The sequence below is a fragment of the Schistocerca americana genome, chromosome 7 (assembly GCF_021461395.2).
Source record: "Schistocerca americana isolate TAMUIC-IGC-003095 chromosome 7, iqSchAmer2.1, whole genome shotgun sequence".
NCBI classification, from domain to species: Eukaryota; Metazoa; Arthropoda; class Insecta; order Orthoptera; family Acrididae; genus Schistocerca; species Schistocerca americana.
Genome location: NC_060125.1, coordinates 446,540,536 through 446,565,081, shown reverse-complemented (window position 1 = coordinate 446,565,081; position 24,546 = coordinate 446,540,536). Strand labels below are relative to the sequence as shown.

Here is a 24,546-nt window from a genome sequence, read left to right as displayed (position 1 = left end):
TTGCATGAAGTGTCTGACAACATAGAGGATGATTCAGATTTTGGGTCTCCTTACATCAAGATTAAGATTGATCAGAGGGAAGGCAACTGTTTGATTGATACAGGTAGTCCGATTTGTGGTATATCTGAACAATTTAGAGACAAGATCGAGTATAGTAAGAATTTTGTGGAAATGCCCATTGTAGGTGTAAAGATAAGAGGAGCTGCAGGTAATCAAAGCAAATTAGTAAAATCTCAGGTACTTTTAACTTTCAGTATAGAAGACAAGACCTTTTAACATGGATACATAGTGATCCCTAGTCTGGAAGAAAATGTAATTCTCAGTATGGATTGGATAGAGAAGGTGGAGGCTTGTTTCAGCTGGAGTGCTAAAGAATTGTTTAATTTGGAACCTAAAAGTAATACATATGTGAAAACTAATTTCTGTATTTTAAACTGTGGGAAAAGTTGTGACTATTGCAAAACATTGTGAACCAAGGTGAGTACCAGATGTCTGATGACAACATAAATTTTGATGAGACTGAGGATCAGGATTTTGAAAGTGTAGTAGATTCTTAAGTGTGGGAAGCTACAACTCTTAATGACCAACAAGAGGAACAATTAAGGAATTTGTTATTGGAGTTTGAAATACATACAAAGTTTGCCACAGTAATCCCATTCCTGATGTCCAGGCAGAGCTTCAAGGAATCCTCAGAACCTTAGGGCCCCTACAAAACCTTTCACCTGACTCCATCAACTTCCTGACCCCACTGACACTCTGCACCCCTACCTTCTACCTACTTCCTAAAATTCACAAACCCGAACATCCCGGCCGCCCCATTGTAGCTGGTTACCAAGCCCCCACAGAACGTATCCCTGCCTATGTAGACCAACACCTTCAACCCATTACATGCAGTCTCCCATCCTTCATCAAAGACACCAACCACATTCTCGAACGCCTGGAATCCTTACCCAAACTGTTACCCCCGGAAACCATCCTTGTAACCATTGATGCCACTTCCCTATACACAAATATCCTGCACGTCCAGGGCCTCGCTGCGTTGGAGCACTTCCTTTCACGCCGATCACCTGCCACCCTACCTAAAACCTCTTTCCTCATTACCTTAGCCAGCTTCATCCTAACTCACAACTTCTTCACTTTTGAAGGTCAGACATACCAACAATTAAAGGGAACAGCCATGTGCACCAGGATGGCCCCCTCGTATGCCAACCTATTTATGGGTCGCTTAGAGGAAGCCTTCTTGGTTACCCAGGCCTGCCAACCCAAAGTTTGGTACAGATTTATTGATGACATCTTCATGATCTGGACTCGCAATGAAGAAGAACTCCAGTATTTCCTCTCCAACCTCAACTCCTTTGGTTCCATCAGATTCATCTGGTCCTACTCCATATCCCATGCCACTTTCCTCGACGTTGACCTCCATCTGTCCAATGGCCAGCTTCACACATCCGTTCACATCAAACCCACCAACAAGCAACAGTACCTCCATTATGACAGCTGCCACCTATTCCATATCAAACGGTCCCTTCCCTACAGCCTAGGTCTGCGTGCCACACGAATCTGCTCCAATCCTGAATCCCTGAACCATTACACCAACAACCTGAAAACAGCTTTCGCATTCCGCAACTACCCTGCCGACCTGGTACAGAAGCAAATAACCAGAGCCACTTCCTCATCTCCTCAAACCCAGAACCTCCCACACAAGAACCCCAAAAGTGCCCCACTTGTGACATGATACTTTCTGGGACTGGATCAGACTCTGAATGTGGCTCTCCAGCAGGGATACGACTTCCTCAAATCCTGCCCTGAAATGAGAGCCATCCTTCATGAAATCCTCCCAAAAAATATTACTGTATCTCAATGCTACCTATCAGAGCCCCTCGGAGAGCATTAAAGATAAACACCAGTCCCAATTGCCCAATTGTAAAGTGACCCGTTTACAAATTACATACAAAAATAACCACTATTTCAGTATACACATAATTTGAAAATGATGCTTTGCTGATTAACATTGTTCTTATATGAAAAACACAATATAAATGTGAAATTAATACTGTAACTAATTGAAAGAAATGTAGCACATGGTCAGGATGTACCAGTAAACCTATCATTATAAAATTACCACAGCAAATTAAATAGAACATATAAATAAAGCATGTTAATTGAATCTCCGATATATGTTAACACTAAAATTCAGGCACTAGTTGATTTGTTATAAACAAATTTATAAATGTAATTTTTACCTGTAACATAATTAGTCAGAAAATGTTATATTAACTCGTAATTAAGTTGAAAATAGGTTCACCTTGTTCAGCACTGAGATTGTAAATTTTTAGCAATGTGTAGCTCATATTTGGTTTAACTTTTAATTGTGATTTTACATAAAATTGTAATTTTTCATTGTAGGTAATTGTTAACAAAAGTATAAATAGAGGTCACGCAGGCGCCTTGGGGCACTCGTTTTTTGGCTAGAGTTGCGAGCAAATGTATTGTAGGCTCACTCGTTTGTTGATTGTTATGAACTCTGTGTCGTTTGATGTCAATTTTGGGTACATGTGATGTAACCGGTACAGTTCACCAGGCTCGGACACCAGAGTCCAGGAAATATATTGGTGTTAAAACTGCACTGCACTTTGGAATTTATTTGGGAGTCTTCCGCAATCCTTTTCATAGGCTGCACAGCGACGAGACGAATCCAGAAATTTTACAACACCCAGAGAACTAAACAACTCTCACTGTTGGTAGAATTGACGTGAAAACAACAGCACATCGACTGGGCATTTCACTCAAAAGTCAAAACATTTGCAACGCGGAGGTGGGAAAATATAAACATCTCAACGTGGTGGAGGAGCTGGGATCAAGTGGAAGACTGTGCAGAGGACGACTCGCAAGAATTCCATGTACAAGAGGCAGGAACCATAATCTTGTACGTTGCAGACTGTGCCACGGACGTCACCAGGAGCAAAAGTGATATTCTGGAATGACATCGCGAATGAATCAGATAAGTGCCCCTTTTAATTGTGTCCTACAATTTTCTGTTTTTGTTTCATTGTGTACGTGTGGCAATTTCACCTGATAGGCAGGAAAGTGTTTTGTCTAGTGTCTAGCCACTTTGATCAAAATGAGCAAAACTCAGTTAAATCAAATAGGCATGACCACGCGGTCAGGCCGTCAATTTCATGCTTCAACTCCAAATGTACACTTAAACAGTGAAGCAAATTCCGTGAGCAGTAGTTGTTCACCTTTTCATGCTTTTTCGGGAGCAAATCAGCAACTGAATTTAATTGATCAGATATCTCAATTGTTGAATAATAAACTAGAACAACTGATAACTCAAAATAACCAATTAGGTAGCAACATTAAAGAGGTCACAGAAAAGCTGGACCAAAATTTGAAATCATTAAGAGAAGAAATCAACGCAACAAATAACAAAGTATAAATTGTTACATGTGACACAGAAAGGTTAGAAACCAAAGTCGACTGTTTGGAGGCTTTCACAATCTCCGAATTTAAAGAAACAAACAAAAGCATTGAATTAGTTAACGAACATGTCAAAAACACGGAAGTAGTCATTTTAAATGAATTAGTGAACCGAAAAGATGAGTTAAAAACATTGCAGGAACTCATTGTTTCAGAAAAAGAATTGGTAGAGGAAAGATTGAAATGAAATTCTGAAGTTGTTTCTGATAAGATATCTTGTATTGACCAGAAAGTAGAAAGTGTAACAATAGAACTGGAAACAGTCAGCTCTGAAGTTTCAAAATTGCAAAATAATATAATGTACAATTTTGATTCAAACCAGATGTTTGTGCATAGTTGTAACAATGTTAGTTTAAAATGTTACCCAGGCGATGCGAAATTGCATCCAGTTGACTTTGTGCATCAGTGCAAAGACAGTTTCCAACCTAACATGCCAGAGTCTGCTAAAGTTAAATTTGCGAAACGTTTTTTGGATGGTGAAGCCCTTACAAGGGCAAACCAAAACATTGATACAAATACTACGTCTTTTGCCGATTTTGAACGCCAATTCTTGGCAAAGTTTTGGTCGGAAAACAAACAGGCAAGAATAAAATCCGAATTTCTTAACAGTAGCAAATATCACAAGGTCTTGGAATTAGCATGCGAGAATTTTGTGAAAAACAATTAGGGACATTGTCACATTTGAGCAAACCTTTGGACGAACTGATACAGATTGACGCACTGAAACGGCGCCTACCACACCGTTTTCAGTGGGGACTTGTATATGGACCAGATGACAGTGTTGACGAATTTTTACATTATGTAGACAATATTGACCGTGCATGGCAGAATGATGACAGACAGTACAATCAAATCCTCAGAAACACTCACAATAGGAATGGGGGGTCACAACAATGTAATGGACACTTCTCATAGCAACATACAAGTGGGTTACCATACATTTCTTGTGTGTGATAACATATGAGGCGGCAAATTTTCCACACAGTTACCAAAGAATGGAGAGCAGAATCAATATGAACAATAGTAACAGTCAACCATGTTTTCCCACCTTCAACAGCAACATCTGTTAAACAAAATCAACATGTTATAATGGTACAGCCTCCCTTAGGACTCATATGAAATGTCCGATAAAAACTTTTTTTTATATGCATCCAGAAAGTTATAGGACAATACAGTGCTTCCTAAGGCCTTGTATGTGTGTCTTTATATACATAATTCTGTTCTATTTGATAAAAAAAACCTTGATATTCATTGCAAAAGCATATGGAATGTTCTGGAAGGACGTGCTCTGTCATAATTATCGGTGGATTGTTATCATTGATAAAATTATGTACATATACTAAATTAAGTAACTAATCAAGAGATTGAAGTAATAAGACCTTAGAAATAAATAACTAGAGACTGAAGAGATGTTAGCATGAAAAATCAATGTTTCTAATTAACAAAATGGTAATCTAAAAATTCAGAAGACCTCACTATCTGAAACAGCTCAAAAGTTATTACCAAGCAATGTATTTTCATTTGTTATTTATTTTTTAGTCTTCCTCTGTAATTAATATTCTTTGTAATTACATTTCTAATTAACTCTCCAATTGTTTACATCTCTCACTTTTCCGATTTCCAGAATTTGAGGCCTTATTTGTGCATTTTATGTATGTAATCAGATAAAGCACGAGCTCTGTGCTACCATTGAATATTAGTAACCAAATCCAAACTGTAATTAATTACATAACTAAAATAATACAAAAGACATTATTGTAATTAAAGTTCAGAATGATTTTCTTATGGAAAACTAAAGATATTACTACAAAAGATTGTCACTGAATATTCTATTTTATACCTTATTCGGCTGTAACATCAGTTTATTTACATTTTGTAAATTTTAATTGTAACATCAATATTGTACAAAATTAATAATGCTCTATTTTGGAAGTTATTGTTAAAATTCTATATAAAGCAATGCATTGAGTGGTCAGTTTTGAAGTTACTTTTGGAAGTCAAAGATATCAGTGAAGTTTGTACATGTTTTGTTTACATGACGAGTGTACAGTTTGGATGTCAATTAATGTGAATTAATTTTGTGAAGCATGAAAATTTCGCATTCATTCATCAATCAACCAGGCAGAAGAAACTTGAGTAACATTCAACATGAATCATTACAATGTCCAACATGAAACACTGATGGATCACACAGAACATCAATCACCTTAGCCACATGAACATTCATACTGTAGTCAGTCAGGACATACAAACCTGTCTTGTATGTATACTTATCCAAACATGGAATAAAATCACACATTACAGATCTTCTCAAAGACTTGAGTTCAGTAACATTGGTTCTACATGTCATTGCAAATTTGGTGATGAAAGTTTTATAAAATTAGTTTGTTTTGTATACTTCCATTCATCGAGGTCATATGGAATAATTTTTTGAGGCAATTTCACACACAGATACAAAGTATTAATTGCACAGATACAAAGTATTAATTGCATGGAAAATGTGCTGTAAATACAATATTATATCAAGGTAACACATGTAGTTAAGGAGATATTAAATCATAAACAATGAGAGGAGAGAAAAATTGTGAATATGTTTAAATTTATTACTTCTTTGCTATCTACTCCATTCACAATGCATTTTGCAGACAGTATACAGATGGGCCATTGAATGTACCTACACAATTAAATCATTGTAAGATGCATAGCTCAAGAGATATGACATGATAAATACTGAGATGTGTGAAAAAATGTTGCAACATTTATGAAGTTTTAGTACATTTATTCCTTACTGCTAAGACATTCCTACAGTTGAGTCAACTTAAAGAAATCCCAAACAAATGGCAGTGCTTTTGACAGCTTTCAACACCAAAGCACAAATGGCTGTAGGTGAAAATGATTGCTATCTACAGAGCTATGGAGAGACTTTGCCATACAGATATTTACAAAATTGTGTTGTAGACATGAGAGTAGCTGCTCCCAGCATACAGAAATAGTCTAGGATATTACACTCCAAACACAGTTAATTTTTTGCTTTTGTTTGCATGTGAGTGTGTATGCATGTGTCCAAGACAGAGATAGGGAGAAAGAGAAGAGTTATGGATAGACAGGTAGAATGGATGAAGTGAAGCATGGGAAGAAGAGTATTTAATTTTAGAGGGTGGTAATAGGCAGTATTGTGGCAAAGAGTGACACAGTGATGTGTATTCATTTAGCACTTTCTTTCCTTGGGCTATTGGTTATAGTATTTGATAGTTATCTACAATCAATTACAAAAACTCCAAAATTAAACAAAGTGCTCTTGCATCATCAAGAAGTAGTGTGTTTAGTAATTCCTGTAAAATAAATAATGACAGCTACAAGGAAGTTTTAAGTATTGGAAAGCATGCATATACAAGACACAAGATTTTATTTCTATCTGATAGTCATGGATGACCATGTGCTAGTTTATTAAATCAGACACTTCCACCAAGATATTTTGTGACATCCGTTGTCAAGACAAAAGCACAGTTGAAATATGTTGTTGATAACCTTGAAGAAAAGGTAAAGGACTTCAGTAAATCTGACTGTGTTATTGTTCTGGCTGGAACAAATGATACAGAATCAGATAACAAGGATTACCAATGCACTGTGAACATGCTACTCACAAAATATACGAACACTAAAGAGATTATGTGTACAGTACCCTATAGATTTGACAGGGTGGACTGGAATGAAAAAATATACAAAATGAACTCATTCTTGATGGAATATATTGCCTAGTACAGTCATGCTAAGGTACTGGATGTAAATCTGTTTTTAAGGAGGACTGATTATACATAGCATGGGCTACATTTGGTGTTGAAAGGGAAGGAAAAACTATGCAGGAATCTCCGTTATTCAGCCATGATTCAGCCCACCACACCATCACTGATCTCTGTTAACTGCTTGCAAAAGACAGATCAGTCGCTCAACGAAACCGTATGCTCACAATATGGGAAAATAACAGAAGATGAAACCAAAAAATTAACAGTAAATATGCATCCTATGGAACGAACAAGTGACAAGGAAGCAACACAGTATACGAAAATGACAGAAGAAGAAACTAAAAAGTTAACAGTAAATATGCCTTCAGCGGAATGAACAAATGGCAGGGAACCAGCACAGAAGACAATATCCCCATGTAAAAAGACTGAGGAGGAAGCCATACGAGAGTGAGCAGAAGTTAAAAACAACAGATCACGATCAAGCACCAGGCAGAAGTTAGCACCCAAACAACATATGAAAATTTTTTATGGCCAAATCCTCTGCAGAAGAAAAAAAAACAAGAAGAAGTCCAGGACCCCCAGGAGGTACAAATCAGGTCAGAAATGAAAAGACTGGAGCCTACTCTTCAAAGAACTAACCAGGCAGAAACATACCTCTCATAGAATCTATATCATAATGTACAGGGCATAACCAGTAAGCTATATGAGATAGAGGTCCATTTGAATGGTTCATTGAAGGAGATTTCTATCTTGTGTATAACTGGACATTGGCTGCAAGAAATAAAAAAATGTGCAATTGGGATTTTAGACCTCCATTTGGTGAACAGCTTTTGCAGGGAAACATCCAGAGGGGGTGGAACATGTATATATGTAAGAACAGGTATTAAATAAAAGGAAATTAGGTTTTAAAAAGTCTGCTGTATTGATAAAGATTTTGAATATTGTTTATGTGAACTAATATATAGTAAAATTATAATTGCATGTATATATAAGTCCCCATCTGACAATTTTGAACTGCTCTCTGAAAATTTGGAAAATCTTCTGAAGTATCTAAATAGTCAGTCAAAATACATAATTGTGGCTGGAGATTTCAATATTAATTTCAAGGACAACTGTAAAAAAGGGCAAAAACTTGTTACTCTACAAAAAAACATACAATATGGACATACGTGTAGAAGATATCACCAGATATGGCAGCAAAAGTGAAAGTACTGTAGACCAAATATTAACTGACAAATCAAAATGTGGCTTTAAATCTGAGGTATTGGATACAGGTTTCTCTGATCATCAAGCAGTTAAATTGACTTTAGAGAAATCTCATGAGAAAAGTGACAACAGGAGATATATTGAGAGACGATTGATTAATTAATTAAGGTCTTTAATCTAATGTTAAAAAATGGAAACTGGGACTTAGAAAGCAATAGTTCTGAAGATATAAAATCCAACAAATTCTTGTCAAATTATAAATGCTACTGGGATATTTCAGTCCCTCTGAAGAGAATGAAAATAAACAAAAAATCAAATTCATGGAAAACAAGTGAAATCAAAGAGTCATCAGAAAGTCTTAGAATGCAATATAAGTATGCAAAGCAAAATACTACCTTGAAACCATATGTCAAGTGTTATAGGAAAAAGCACAGGGTAGCTATAGTTGCTGTAAAAAGGAAGCACAATGATTCACATATCAGAAAGGGTAACAACAAAATGAAATCTACGTGGAAAGTTATTAATAATCGTACAGGCAAACATGAAAATGCAAGTAATGAAGTCACCGTAGAACACGGAAATGAAATTGTTGATGATCCACTTCTAATAGCTAATATATTTAATGATCATTATATTAATGTAGCCCTAAATCTGATCACCACTACATATAATCCAAAGACGAAGGTAAAAACTCCAATAAATGAAAGGACAATGTACCTATATCCCATAACACCCAAAGAAGTACAAACAGTTATCAGCAAACTAAAGAGTAAAATGACTTGCAGATTTCATTTGTCGCTCAACTTGTGGACATAATCAATGACTTCTTTTAAACTGGTGTGTTTCCAAGCACACTTTAGCAGTCAACAGTAATACCAGCTTATAAAATTAGTGACAAGTTTGACATTAAAAATTTCAGACCACTATCATTATTACCTGTATTTTTGAAAATAATTGAAAGAATAATTATGAGAGACTTCCTAAACAAAAATAAAATTCTTGCAAATGCACAGAATGCTTTCAGAAAAAGCAAATCTAACAAACAGCTCTCTTCAGTTTCCTACAACTGGTTTACAAAGCTATGGAGGACAAGGGACTGATGTATGGGTTGTTTTTGTACCTTTCCAAAGCATTCAGTCTTATAAATAATAATCTACTGCTGTTAAAACTGTATAATTATGCTGTCTGTGGTCTTTCCTATGAGTGGTTCAAATCATATTTAACTGATAGGAAACAAACAGTACAAATTTCTAAGGATGGAAATGTGTACCGCTCTGAATATAAAAAAGTTAATTATGGGCTGCCCCAGGGTACGTTATTTGGATCATTGTTATTCTGGATTTTCATTAATGACCTACTCAACAGTTATCAACATCTGATACCAAATTATTTACTGATGATCCCAGCTTCATTATAAAAGGGAAGAACGATTATGAGATGCAGCAAAGAATCAACAAAACAGCTGAAGTGGCAGAAAAATGGTTTAAAGATAACTGTCTAGTTGTCAATGACAAGAAAACTGTATGGATGAACTTCTACCATATAAGGAACAAAAGTAGGACCAATGTAAAATTCACATTATCAAATAGCCAAATTCAACAAAAGAACCACATAAAATTTTTAGGATTATGGTTGGATGAGCATCTAAGATGGGAAAAACATATAGAAATGCTTAACAAAAAAATTAAGCAAGTACTTTTACATATTAAAAGTGCTTAAAGATTGCTGCAATACTGAAACAGTGTTAAGTGCTTATTATGCACACATGCATAGTCTACTGAAGTATGGAATAGTGTTCGGGGGAAATACCTCTTTTGCAAAGCAGTCTTTTAAGCTCCGAAAGAAAGCTGGAAGATTAATAAGTGATGTTGCTTGCAGAGCACCATGTAGATATCTTTAAGGAATTAAAAATCATGACTTTACCATCTATATTTATATTTGAAAGCAAATGCTTCATTAAAAACCATCAAGTTTCAGCTTTGAATAGTGAGATCCACAATTATCAAACGAGGAACATGGATGATTATCATAGGGGTGTGCACAGAAAATCAATATATCAGGAAAGTGCTGTTTACAAACCAAAAATTCTGTACAGTGCATTGCCAGATAGCATAAAAAAATACCAAACAGTTATACATTCAGAAAAGAACTAAAAAACCTACTAATAAATAACAGCTTCTACAGAATTAACAAATACCTGGAATTTTGCTCAAATCTGTAGGTCTTCCTCAAAATCTCTAAACAAAAATTCGTAATTATCAAGCATTCCTAGATAAAAGCAAACTTCTTTCATCAATATATGTATGTAATTATGCACCTAGCTTTTGTGCTGTATGTTACTATGCCTAGTTAACCAAAGTACTGGTATTTAATAGTTTATTAAAATCGCCCAAGGGGTTTCGTAAGCTTTTATTCTATCTGTATGTGCATAAGCAGAATAATATTTTTGTTATAAAGATGTGTTGAACCCAATGATAAGATTTTGTACATGATGTAAATATGTAATATTTTATAGTGTTCTGTACTTTTACAAGTCCAATATCATGAATGTGATAATACGGGTGCTTAATAAGTAAATAATAAAATTACTACCTGAGGGGGACTGATGACCTCAGAAGTTAAGTCCCATAGTGCTCAGAGCCATTTAAACCATTTACTAACAGAGATGAAGCCTCTACCATATAAACATGACATGGACAGGAGTGGACTAAAAATGAAATTTGGCTTCATGAATAATAAGGAAAATAATGTGTTGTAAACCAATAAAAAACACAAAAAATAAGCAAAGCATAAAAGAATATGAAAGGAGGCCAAGAATGATGTGGAACAATTAAGGAAGGTCCGTGAAGGCAAAGCAGATGAGCTGATACGAACGGAAAGGTAAAGGTAAGATTACGATGACATAACACATTTTACAGTGATCAGAAAATTTACTGCCACTGTTATAAATTTCCTACAAATTTGAAGTTATCAATTATTTTTTGAACAACTGCACGTGGCTTTAACGATATGAGATTAATTTTTATTCATGTCCTACTATGTCAGAATTAATTTAATAGACAAATAAAAGCATTTTTTCTCTTTCCCCACTTCATACACTAACAGTGTAAGTATACATTATTGTTTTTTTCTCAAGAGACTTTCTCATTACAGCATAAAATAGAACATGTTAGCTTGCTAAACACTGAAGTGATCCAGATCCGTACTGAAACTACACACCAAACTAATGATGGATGGGTGGTCTGGGTGAACCCAACATGAGTGTTTTGTTGTTTATTTTGTCGGAAGCTGATCACCATCTATAAACCATCTCAGGTTGCCCAGGTGTAATATCTTTGTTTGTCCAGGTACAATTCTTCATTTTTGACTTGGTGCCATTACATTCTTCTTCATTTCCAATAGAATAGAATAGAATATTATTATTCGCCTTTCAATATTTTTCATACAATTGGCTTTGTCAAAGTTGAAAATGGAATACAGTAAAGCACAATAAACACTTACATACACAGAATTATTTAGCTTATTTAAGAATTGAAAACATTTCTTTATCACTTATTAAAAGCTTATATTATAATGAGTATTTCCTAGGAATTCTTCAATTGTATAGAATTCACTGCATTTTAACCAATTTTGCAATACACTCTTGAATTTATAAAATGGGGCTGTACGAGCTGAGTATGGTAACTTATTAAAAAATTTTATGCCCAAATGTTTGTAGTTATTATGGACAACAGCCAGCCTCGAGAAAGGAAAATCCAACAAGTGACTATTTCTGGTATTGTGTGTGTGTACATCAATCTCGTGCTGAATTTGTCCAGATTTTCTTCAGCATACATTAAAGAGTTATATATGTACATGCTAGGTACTGTCATTACACTGAGATATTTAAAGTGGTTTCTGCAGGAATCTCTGGGTGCTAATCCTAGTATACATTTGATGGCCTTCTTTTGCCATCTGAAAATACATTTAGCCTGTGAGGAATTACCCCAGAGCAAAATTCCATACTCCAGATGGGAATGAAAGAAAGCAAAATACGAGTGAAGTAATAGCTGTTTGCTCACACTGTTTCTCAATTTGTAAAGTAAAAAAAGTACATTGGCTAGTTTGCTGCACAGGTGATTTGTGTGTTCTCCCCAGGAGAGTTTTTGGTCTATGTGCAATCCAAGTAGTTTCACCGCTTTATTTTTACTTTTTGTAGCTTTTAGATTAAAAATTATTTCTTCTGTTTTTGTATTGTTTATGCGCAGTTGATTGGCCTGACATCAGTGACTAGTCATTTGCATTATTTCTCTTTTGTTATCCAGCACAGTTTGTAAATTATCACTTGAGGTTATTAGCATTATATCATCAGTCTACAGTATATTCTTACATGGTATATAATACAAGAAATTGTTAATATAGACAATGAACAGGAAAGGCCCAAGAACTGAGCCTTGGGGTATTGCTCTTTTTATAGGAAGTCTTGCTGATCTCTGTTTATTTGCATATACAAGCTGTAACCTATTGCTTAAATAAGATTTGAATACGGTGAGTGGTTTATCTTCAATGCTACAGTATTCTAACTATTTACTGATTATGTCATGAGACACTGAATCAAATGCTTTGCCTAAATCAATAAGTGTTCCAGATATATGCAGTCTCTTTTTATATGCTTCATATACATTGTTCACCAAAGCTTCAATTGCTTTTACAGTTGATAGGTTAGATCTGAATCTGAATTGCTGTTCATTTCATAATTTGTTGCTTTCAAAATAGCTGTATAGCTGCATATGCATGCAATTTTCTATTACTTTGGATATGATTGGTACTATTGATATGGGTCTGTAGTTGTTTGGGAGGTTTTTATCACGTTTTTTATACATAGGTTGTGTAACTGTGAGCTTAAGACATTCTGGAAATATTCCTTCATCTAGTACTCTGTTTGACAGTGAGAGAAGTGGCATTTTGATTTCCTTTGCTATACGTTTATGATAAAATTACTGAGTCCATAATAGTCTTCTGCTCTGGAATTGCTTAGTTTGTTTATTGATTTGCAAATGTCATTTAGGGTGATAGGGGTCAAGTAAATTTCTCACTAGTCTGTTTTGTATGGATGAGTAGTGCTTCTGCATCTATGGTAGAATTATTGAGTGGAGTGGTAGTGGCACTATTTACAAAACAATCATTGAGTGTATCATGGTCTATAGGGATGTTGTTTTCTTTATTGATGTTATTAATTTCCTGTTTTATGACATTCCAGGCAGCTTTACATGTATTTTTGGAATTCAAAATGTATTCATCATTTGCATTGCACTTAGCCCCTTTTATTTCTGATTTGTAAAATTTTCTCATATTTATGTAATTTGCCTTGTCTTGGTCACTTTTATTAGACTTATCCTTCAGAATTAGAAGTAGTATCCTAAGTTTGTTAAGTTTTGGATTGTACCACTTGTTAGTAGGACATTGCTTATGTGTATTATTAGGATGTTGTCTTTTTGTTACAGTGGGGTGCATCTTTTCTACAATGTGCTTAATTTCTGTGAGGAAAATAGTAAAGCATTTATCAGTTGCCTTATTATTATTAATTTTATGAGACCAATCAATTTCCTGTAACTCATTAATCATGTTGTTTACATTGGATTCTCCTAGAAGTCTATGTGTCACTTGTCTTTCTTTAGTGTTGAGTTTTGAATTTTCTATTCGAAGCCATAGTCCTGCATGATCTGATATTCCTAATTCTATTACATCACATTCAAGAGTATCATTATATACATTACTAATTATGTTATCAAGATATGCATTCTGTCTGGTGGGCTTTTCATTAAGACAATAATAGTTCAATGACTTCAAAGAATTAACCATATAGATAACATTTTGCTTCTTTGCCCTTATATCTATGTTAATATCACCTACAGTTATAATTTTATGTTGTTTATATTTGGACAACTGCAAAATCAGTGTGTTAATTTTTTCTATAAATATTATTTCATCAGATCTTGGAGTTCGATTAACTGACACAATTACAATTTTTTGTGCGTGTATTACCATACCGGCTACTTCAAATATGCCTTCAAGGCACATTTTGCTAAGGTCTGCTACTGAATAATCTAAATCTAATTTGCTTTTAACGTAGATTGAGACTCCATGTTAACGTGCAACAACTGACAGTGGCTACATGTAGAACAACGGAGGCATTGATACCTATGGGGAGATGTAACTTTGCATCTAGACTGAGATGCTGCAGAAATTAAGATCTGTAACAAGAAGAGCCATGAAACTATACTACAACAGTATGACCTGAGAAGAAAGAGTCTGAAGGTTGCATAGATACCGGTATTTTAAAGAATGTTTTAAGGAAGAGTTATGCAAACAAAAATGGTACCATGGAAGCAATTTGTGGAGCCTAACTTAGAAATCAATACCTGTGGAGTACTATATAATACAGTTTGTGAGGAAATATGATTACCAGCAGTCTTATTCATGCTCAAAACGAATAATGGGATGGTAACAGAAAGCTGGGAACAGTCACCTACTTACCTAGTTCCTTGAGTGAATTGTACAATGAGTGCCTCTTGCAAGGAAGGGCCCTTGACCTGTGGAAGAATGCTGAAGTGATAAAGGGTCCAGTGATGCCAGAATCCTACAGATCAATTTGTCTTTTGAATGTTCCTGACAAGATATTTGAAAAACTATTATGCAACAAATTAAAATATCATGGGATGAGCCCTCACCAGTCTGGATTAAGAAGAGGCATATCAACTGAAGATGCAATTTATAAGGTGATTCTGCTAGCAACAGATACTCATTCTGCATACACTCTAGTGACTGTTGATATAGCTGCTACTTTTGATAACCTATGGTGGCCATCTTTCCTTGGTTACCTTAGGCAGTTAGAATATAATGTGGCGCACCACGAACTTGAGGGCTGGTGTTGAATCCATTAGCACCTCACAAAGCAAAGTACCTCCTGCTAAAATCATCTTACTCAATTCACTGCAGTTGTTGCATATTTCTATGCTACATATAGCCCTGCATGAGGCAAAATGCATGAGTTTTGTGCCGCCGTACAGGTAAGTGATGTAGCCTGCAATAAAACTCAGTTTAGTTCAGGAAATTTGTTTAATACATGTATTAGCGTGTTTTTCAAGTTTACAATTAAACATTTCACTTCTCTTTGTGTATTACTCCTGAAAAATTTAAAGGAACATAAAGTCGAGTTACGACTGTATTTTTGCATACATTGTAGCACAGTAAAACTTAGAGGCACTCATTTAATTGTTCTTTTCCATTCCAGCAAGCTAAGAAAAGCGTATCTCTTTGTCGTTTAACTCTTTATTTTTCAAAACACAGCATAAATTTTAAGTTCCGGTATCTGGAAACTTTGCACATACAATAGCAGCTTTGTTTACATACAATTGCGACTAGGCCTAATTTTTGTAAATGTGTTTTTCTTCCTTTTTTCGGTAATATAACTTATTGTCACTAAAGTAAGTTTGTTTACATATGATTGAAACTAGACCTAAACTTTCATAAATGTCTTTTCTTCTTTTTCAGTAATTTAATTTGACTTATTCTCAGTAAAGTAAGATTTTTACCATGAGTGAAAAGTGCCTGACATGCCGTAGAATTGTTAGCTGTGGGGTTTGGTGTGATGGCTGCAGTAGTTTTTCCATTGGGATGACTGTAGCAGCATGGGAATTGGGGAAGTGGATCAGACTCATCAGTGGTTCTGTAGGATATGCAGTAGAGATAGGAAAATAGTGGAACAGGAGGGGAAAACTGCTGCCCTTCAGGCACAGTTAGAGCAGGCTAGGGAAGATCTGAACAGGTTAAGGAGGGAGAAGGGTAAAGAGAGGTGGGAAGTGGCAACAGATAACAGGAGGAACAGACCAAGAACTTTGTCAGACAGCTTTGTGGTGAATGTGAGGAGTAAGTTTGACCTTTTGCTTCAGTTAGAAACTGATGAGCCTCAGACAGAAGTAGGTGTAGAAGGGGCACAACAAATTTTCAGTAGAAAACTGAATAAGAATGTAGGGAAGTCAGCAAAGAGAAAGAAAGTTTTGGTGTTAGGTAGTTCACGTGCTAGAGGTGTAGGCCAAGTTTTGCAGGACCAGTTAGGATCAGAATACCATGTCACAAATTTTTTTAAACCTAGTGCTGGTCTGGGTCAGGTGACAGAGGATTTAGGTTCACTCTGTAAAGATTTTACCAAGGAAGACACCATGGTTATAGTGGGGAACTATACCATCGGGAGAGTTAATTTGGAGTTGGAATGGCTACTTGGTGGGTCAAGTGCGGGGTCACATATTGGCTTGCTTCCTGTTGATTCTCTCAGTAGGTGGGACTATACTAGACATGACCTACACCTCAACAGGAAAGGGAGAGATAAACTGGCTGGGCTAATAGCAGGAAATGTAAGAGGGGGGGCACTGCCATGAGAGGTAGTATACCAGCGGTCATAGGTGTTGGAGCAGCACCTTTTTTATGTTGGTTGGTTTGGGGGATTAAAGGGACCAGACTGCTACGGTCATCGGTCCGCCTTTTTTAGGATAGGTAGGACAGAACGAAGTCAAGTTTTGAGAGTAGTAAAGATTGAAACAAACCTTCAGTTTGAGAAAGAAATCAAACAGTATAATCCTGGCACATTGGATCAGTGAACACAGCTTTTGGTTAAAAATTTACAGCAATCAGCAGAAATTTTATTTCCACCTGATTTCATCTCGGTAAATGTGAAATGCCAATTATCTTTAGTGCATCAAAATATTCGAGGACTTAGAAGTAAAATTAATGAACTACTTATGTGCATTGATGAATCAGAGTCATCTAACCCAGTTGATATAATCTGCCTCTGGACAGCATGTCAACACTGGTATAGATATGTTAAACCTTACAGAATTTAAGTTAGCCTCTTACTCCTGTAGACAAAATATGCAGAAAGGAGGAGTTTCCACATTTGTTAAAAACAGTTTTAAATGTAAGAATATTGACATTAATAAATTTTGCTTACAGCAGCACTTATAACCATGTGCAACAGAGACAGGATTTCATAATAGGTCCTTTATAATAGTAGCCATATACAGAGCAACTTCAGGAAATTTCAACCTGTTTATAAATGGTCTTAAAGATTTATTATCTCATCTAAAATTAAGATACAAAGAACTAGTGGATGAAGGTGATTTTAATACAGATGTCCTGAAAAACAATGTCAGTGAACAGTTACTGAAATCAGTTACATTGTCATTCAATTTAATTTCTACTGTAAATTTCACAACTAGGGTATAAAAATGTTCTAAGACTGCCATTGATAACATCTTTACAGACAATTCTAGGCAACTAAGCCACATTACAAAACCAGTAGTAAATGGGCTATCTGACCATGACATGCAACACCTAACATTAAATTTTGAAAATTGTCAGGATAAAAAATCTATCAGAACTGAGTAAGAAGGCCGATAAAACAGTCAAAAACTGATAAATTTAGGAGATTGCTCAAAGAAATTAATTGTATGGATGTTTACAGCATCCAAGACACAAATGGAAAATACAAAACATTTATTAATAAAGTTAGCACCTTATTTGAAAATTGTTTTCCCCTGAAGGTAACTCAAATTAAGCAGAAGTCTAATAAGAAACCATGGATCACACAAGGGATAAAGATATCATGTGAGACAAAAAGGAAACTCTATCTGATGTGGAGGGACAATTTTGATACTAGCATTATAGCTCATTACAAAAATTACTGCAAAATATTGAAGAAGGTTATCCAGAAATCTAAACACCTGCATTATGAGAAGAAGATAAATACAACCAGCAATAAAATAATAACAGTATGAGATATAGTTAAGTCAGAGACAGGTAGGACCAGAAATGAGGAGGAACAAATAGCTCTAAAAAAAATGAAACCCTGGTAACGAACGCATGTTGCATTGCAAACCATTTAAACAAGTATTTTGTCTCTGTTCTGATAGCATGGGGTTGTCAGTTTCAGTAAATAATGCAATGGAATAACTGAGACCAGTGCACACAAGCAATCTCAGTAAAATGATATTGACACTTACTTCACCCAAAGAAATAGAATCCATCATCAAGTCCTCAAAATAAAATCATTCTAGTGGTTATGATAACATATCAACAAAGTTAATAAAAGAGTGTTCATGCGAGCTTAGTCATATTTGTGTAATCAATCCCTTAGCACAGGAACATTCCCGGACTGGCTTAAACATGCTGGAGTCATATCTCTCCACAAGAAAGGGGACAAAGAAATGTCATCAAATTAATGGCCTATCTCACTTTTGCCAGCTTTTTCAAAAATCTTTGGAAAGGTTATGATCAAGCATCTACTTAAGCACCTTAGTGAAAATAACATACTGTCAAAGTCACAGTTTGGGTTTCTTAAGGGTTCTGATATTGAGAAGGCTATTTACACTTACAGTGAAAATGTCCTTAATTCACTAGACAACAAATTAGATGCAACTGGCATATTCTGTGACCTGTCAAAGGCTTTTGACTGTGTGAATCACAGCATTCTTTTAAGTAAATTAAAATACTGTGGCATCACTGGTAGTGCTGCAAAGTGGTTTCAGTCATATCTTACTAATAGAAAACACAGGGTGTCATTATGTAACACTTCAGCAGTAGGCAATCAGACATCATGTGACAGGGAAGAAATTACATTTGGTGTTTCCCAAGGTTCCATACTAGGTCCACATACATTATGTATGTTAATGACCTGTCATCTGTTACGTTACCAGATACCAAGTTTGTCTTATTTGCAAATGATACAAACATTGCAATAAATAGTAAATCAAATATAAATTTAGAAAGGGCAGCTAATTAAATTTTTACTGACATTAGTTAGTGGTTCATAGCCAATTCACTGTCATTAAACCTTGAAAAGACCCACTTTATGCAATTCAGAACTTCCAAGAGATTTCCTTCTAGTGTGTGTATAAAATATGACATGGAAATAGGAGAAGTTGAGAGTGTAAAATTCTTGGGATTACAACTTGATAATAAATTCACTTGGGAGCAACGTACTAACGAACTGCTAATGTGCCTAAACAAGTCTGTGTTTGCAATGCGAATGATGGCAGACATAAGAGATATAAATATAAAAAAATGCTTATTTTGCTTATTTTCACTCCATTATGTCATATGGTATCATATTTTGGAGTAACTCCACAAAACGAGAAAAAATTTTTAGTTGGGTTGTTTGGAGAAAGAACCAATGAAACCAATACATTGTCACTAACCTGTAATATGGCCTCTACTATTGTGACTGTCTTGCCTGTACCTGGTGGGCCAAACACCACATATGGAGATGGGAAGAAAGAACCAGACACTATGTGGCTTACTGCTGTTTTCTGTTCTTCATTTGTTTCAATCAAACGATTGAACCAAGACCTGAAACAAAAAAATTCTTTAACATATCACAGTAGGAAGTATTAACACAATCTGCTCCATCCCAGTGTGTTCCCACTGGAATGGGGTCAACCTTTTTGGTCAATTCTTGCTATTTGTAAAACAGGACAGACTGTGGAAACAGAATAAAGGAATTAAATCAAATAACATTACAGACTGCACAAGAACAGCTGTATATTAAAAATTTACTTAAAAATGAAAAGGGCCTATGGTATGATGTAATTTATTTCATCATGTAATACTGGCTGATGAAGTAGAAGTGTTGTGATGACATATTTTGCTCTCGTGCAGGCAGCAGAACTTAATGCTCAACACTGTTACTGTTATATACCATTTAAGGCAGAAATCTTCTGAGACATTATTATTATTATACATTTCAGCTTCAGGTCACACAAGTTGTATCATTAGCTGTTTTGACTTATTACCAAGTCTTCATCAGAAGATCTGTGTAGCAGCGAAGTATTAGGAAACTAAATTAGATATGAAATAAGCTTCTTTGCACAACTATATGCACTTGAAAAAGTTACATAGCAGTTCTTCAACTGAATAGCCCAGGAGAGGCATTTGCAATATAAACATATCTGCACTATCAGATCTGAAAATTGAAAACTATGATTAACTATGTGGTACTATGAACTTTTTCAATTGCAAATATAAGATTACAGGTATTCACAATAAAAAATTGATAGTTTATGCTGATATTAAATATTCTGAATATTTTTACTCATAATTGTATTTGTGACTTAAAAGGTATCAAATGTGTGCTATTATGTAGTTAACTGTAGATTTCAGTTCCAACAATCAGGATGCAAATAAGTATACACTATGAGCACCTTTCTGGGCTTGTTCAGTCAAAGAATTAATATCTAATTTATTCAAGTGCATATAGTTATGTAAAAACGTTTATTTGATTTGTAATTTCTTTTCCTTGTACATTACCACCCCTCTTCTCATTTTTTTAAGCATTTCTTCCGATGGCAACTTAGCAAAAAGGCAAAACAAGTAATATTATGTAAACTGAAGGCGGAGGGGGAAGAAAGAAAAAGAAAGAGAAGAGACCAATTATATCAGCTACATTGTGACTTTATGCCGAATCAGCGGCAATAAATGAAAATATGTGCCAGAACGGGACTCCAATCCAGGATCTCCTGCTTACTAGGCAGTTGTTTTAACCACTGTGTCACTCGGACACAGTGTTTATTATAGATGCATGGACTATCTTGGCACCAACCATCCACAGTTCCTATCCAAGTACTCTATGTTCGCTAATTTTAGATTCCTGCTAGAGATCAACCATAAATGTGCATCCACACATTCATTGCCTATTGAGGTGAATCCATTATATGAATGTGTAGTGTCTGGTTTTTTTGGACATATCTGAATGATGGTTTCATATAAAACCAGTAACCATACCAACTGCGTGTCCTGCAGTTGAAATACACAATATTTAGAAGACAGTCACATTTCCTTAAGCTAATTATGGCTGATCTGTGTACTTCTGAGATATGTTTTATGTATGACAGCAATATATGTGAACCAAGCTGGCTGCATCCTGAGCAGAAGTGGACCCCTAAAGAAACCAGAAAATCCTAGCCACAACAAAGTACTGGGACATAGCCATCCAGAAGTAGTACAGCATCACTTATGGACAGTTAGGTTACATCACTTCCAAGAAACATATGTCGACGAAACTCATACATCACTTTATATCAGGGGTGTCGACGCTTTTAGTTTATCTTGGCCACACACAATATACTTAGGGTGACCAGATTTCAGAGAGAATAAACCAGGGCATTTGTGTTTATACTTTACACCCAACTTCATTACTACACTTATGCTTACTTTTCTTGCTATTCATTGTGATATTTTGAAATCGAATATAGGCCTATGATGATGCAACTGCTGAAAAACCCATAGCAGGGGAACATAGCCCGTTCGACCAGTTGACCTACCTGTTTGGATACAAATAAATAACATGAGCGATATATTCTTTGCTGGGATGACAACAGCCTTATTTGTCCATAGGTCAAATAATACAGACTGTCTTTTAGACGCAAACTTGAGAGAGAATGATTAATCATCTTGTTGACTCATTACTAAGGCCTACGCACAATTACAGAATTAAACATGGAGTAAACATTAACATCGAAATCGTTATAAAGTAAGTGTAAATAGCACAGAGTTTATAGACAAAACACAATGCTCCTGGCGGCCAGCATGGAACTAATGTGACAGCGTGAAATTGAACACTTTTGGCGTGACACAAGCATGAAAACTCTCGCGCACTACACTTTACGGAACTGCTGGCCACTGTCGCTAGAGCAGCCACCTTGGCAGAAACAGAGCGCATCCAGGGAGTGTGTCAGGAAGCGGACGTGTTGACCAGACCTTGTGGTGCGCTGGTCCCCTGGAGCTGAGATCATGACCAGTCAGGTGCAGGAATTGCTGTTGCTGGACCACGTGCTGGTGCAGGAGTTGCTCTGGCTGGACCAAGTGCTGCACAAGCCTGTGTATATCAAGCGTCAGTGGGGGATGGCTCATTGAAGACATCTGATGGCTTGATGCTGTCTATTGTAATGTTAGTTTGCTTGCCTCTGACCAGAATGTCCAGGGTGTGATCTCCCCTCTTGATGACTCGGTGCTGCCGATTGTACAGTGGCTGTACGGCTGGTTTTATGCCATCAGTATGCAACATCATGTGTGTGCATGTACTGGGGTCTTTTTGGACAAATGTGGCAAAAATTTTATGCCTGGATGGCTGTGAAGGTCTGATCTTGACATGATCTATAAGGTGACTGACAAAGGTAGATGGGTCTGTATCAGGCTGCAGAGCCACATCTACAAATTCACCAGGCAGTCATAGCGAAATTCCGTACAACAGTTCTGCAGGGGAACCATCCACATCAGGTTTGTACATTTTCCAAAAACCAAACAGAACCATTGGCAGAGATTCTGTCCACCCGGTGGTGTGACACATTAGAGGTACTTTTTGTGCTCAGTGTGAAGGCTCTATCATTCCATTGCTGGCCGGGTAGTAGCTGGTTGTTTTGTGATGACTCATGCCACAGAAAGCTGCCAGGTTGGCAAACAATTCCGATTTACACTGCTTGCCACGATATGTTGTAATGTGAAGAGGACAGCCAAAAAGTGATACACTGTTTAGCACGAAAGCATGCTTGAAAGTTTCCGTGGAGGCACTATCCACAAGTGCCACTTCTGGTCAATGGCTCAATCGGTCAATAACTGTTAGCAGGCACCATTTCCAATTTGAAGACAGTAGTGGTCCCACTTTTTCTGTGTGCACATGAGTGAAATGTGTGGTAGTGTTGGGGAAGTTGCCGATTGGTGCATATACATATCGGCTAACCTTGTAATGCTAACATTGTAAGCAACATGATGTCCACTTATGACAATCTTCTTCATTCCTGGCCACATGAAATGACATGTGGTGTGGTGTAATACAGATTGTGTCCTGGCATGACACAGGTTGCATGAAGATTCAAAAGCATTCTTCTGAAATTTTGACGGTAAAAGCGGATGTGGTTTTGCTGTTGATGGCCATGCAGCCATAATTATGTTGAAAACCTTTCCACATTAATCACCTGAGTACAAATGACAGCTCTTTTATACCTTGTGTACATGATACTACTGCCATTTGCTTATGTGCATAATAGCTATCCCATGACTTTTGTCGCTCCAGCGTAGTATTACTGTTTGAAGTAGAGGCTGTTTTAGTTAATACTAACACTCTATGATTAACAGTCTCTCAGTACAAGCTTACCGGATTCCTGCATCTGATGAATAGCTGTATTCGTTTGGAAACATGAGCCAGCTCATTTCATGATTTTCCAACAACATCAGCGCACGGTGTTCCAATCGCAGAGGATACCGATTAACGCTAAATGAAATACTCAGCTTCAGGTTTTCTACAAATTTTTTCAAAAACCTGAAAAACATAGAATTTTCTTCATACAAATAAAATGCAGAAATAGTGCATATTAGCTGTATGCCCATAAATAACTATAATTACGAATATCACTTTGAAAACAATACATTTTACTGCGGCACCAAAATCCTCAAACTGAAATGTTAGTAATAGTGCATACAACACATGCTAATTCTGACAAGAAAGAAAGAAAGAGAATGGGAGAGAGAAAGAGAGAGGGAATCAGTATGTGTTAGTTGTGTGGCCTTCAGTCTCAAGACTGGTTAGACGCAGCACTGCACAGAAGCGTATCCTGTGCAGGATACATCTCTGCATAACTACTGCAACCTGAACCCTCTAGAACCTGCTCACTGTAGTTACGCCTTGGCTTATCTCTACAATTTTTACCTCTCCTATCTCCCCCCCCCCCCCCTTTCCAGGCTCCACCACTTCTCCTCATAACCAAATTGACTATTCCTAGGTGCCTCTGGATATGTTCCATCAACCAAAACCTTCTTTTTATCAAATTGTTTCATATTACTACTTATACAGAAACCAGATGGTAGAGTAAGAGTTGTGAGGCATGAATAGGAAGAAGTCTTTGAGAAGGGAGTGATACAGGGTCTTGTTAGTCAATCTGTACATTAAGCAAGCAGTAATGCAAACCAAAGAAAAACTTGGGTGAAGAAATAGTTCAGGGTGAAGAAATAAAAACTTTGAGGTTTGTCAATGATATTGTAATCCTGTCAGAGAATACAGTGAAGTGAAACAGGTGCTGTATCATTGTAAGAG

The 24,546-nt window shown here is 36.2% G+C and overlaps 1 protein-coding gene across 1 annotated transcript in view; it reads right to left on the bottom strand.

Annotated features, from left to right (window-relative positions):
• Window positions 1–24,546, bottom strand: part of LOC124622442 (putative helicase MOV-10) — a 447,321-nt gene that overhangs the window by 163,486 nt on the left and 259,289 nt on the right. The window contains exons 10-11 of the mRNA XM_047148140.1: window positions 23,611–23,775; window positions 19,661–19,811 (exon numbers count right to left, since the gene is read on the bottom strand). Of these exons, the coding sequence (XP_047004096.1) occupies window positions 19,661–19,811; window positions 23,611–23,775 (316 nt within the window). The remainder of the gene's footprint in view (window positions 1–19,660; window positions 19,812–23,610; window positions 23,776–24,546) is intronic.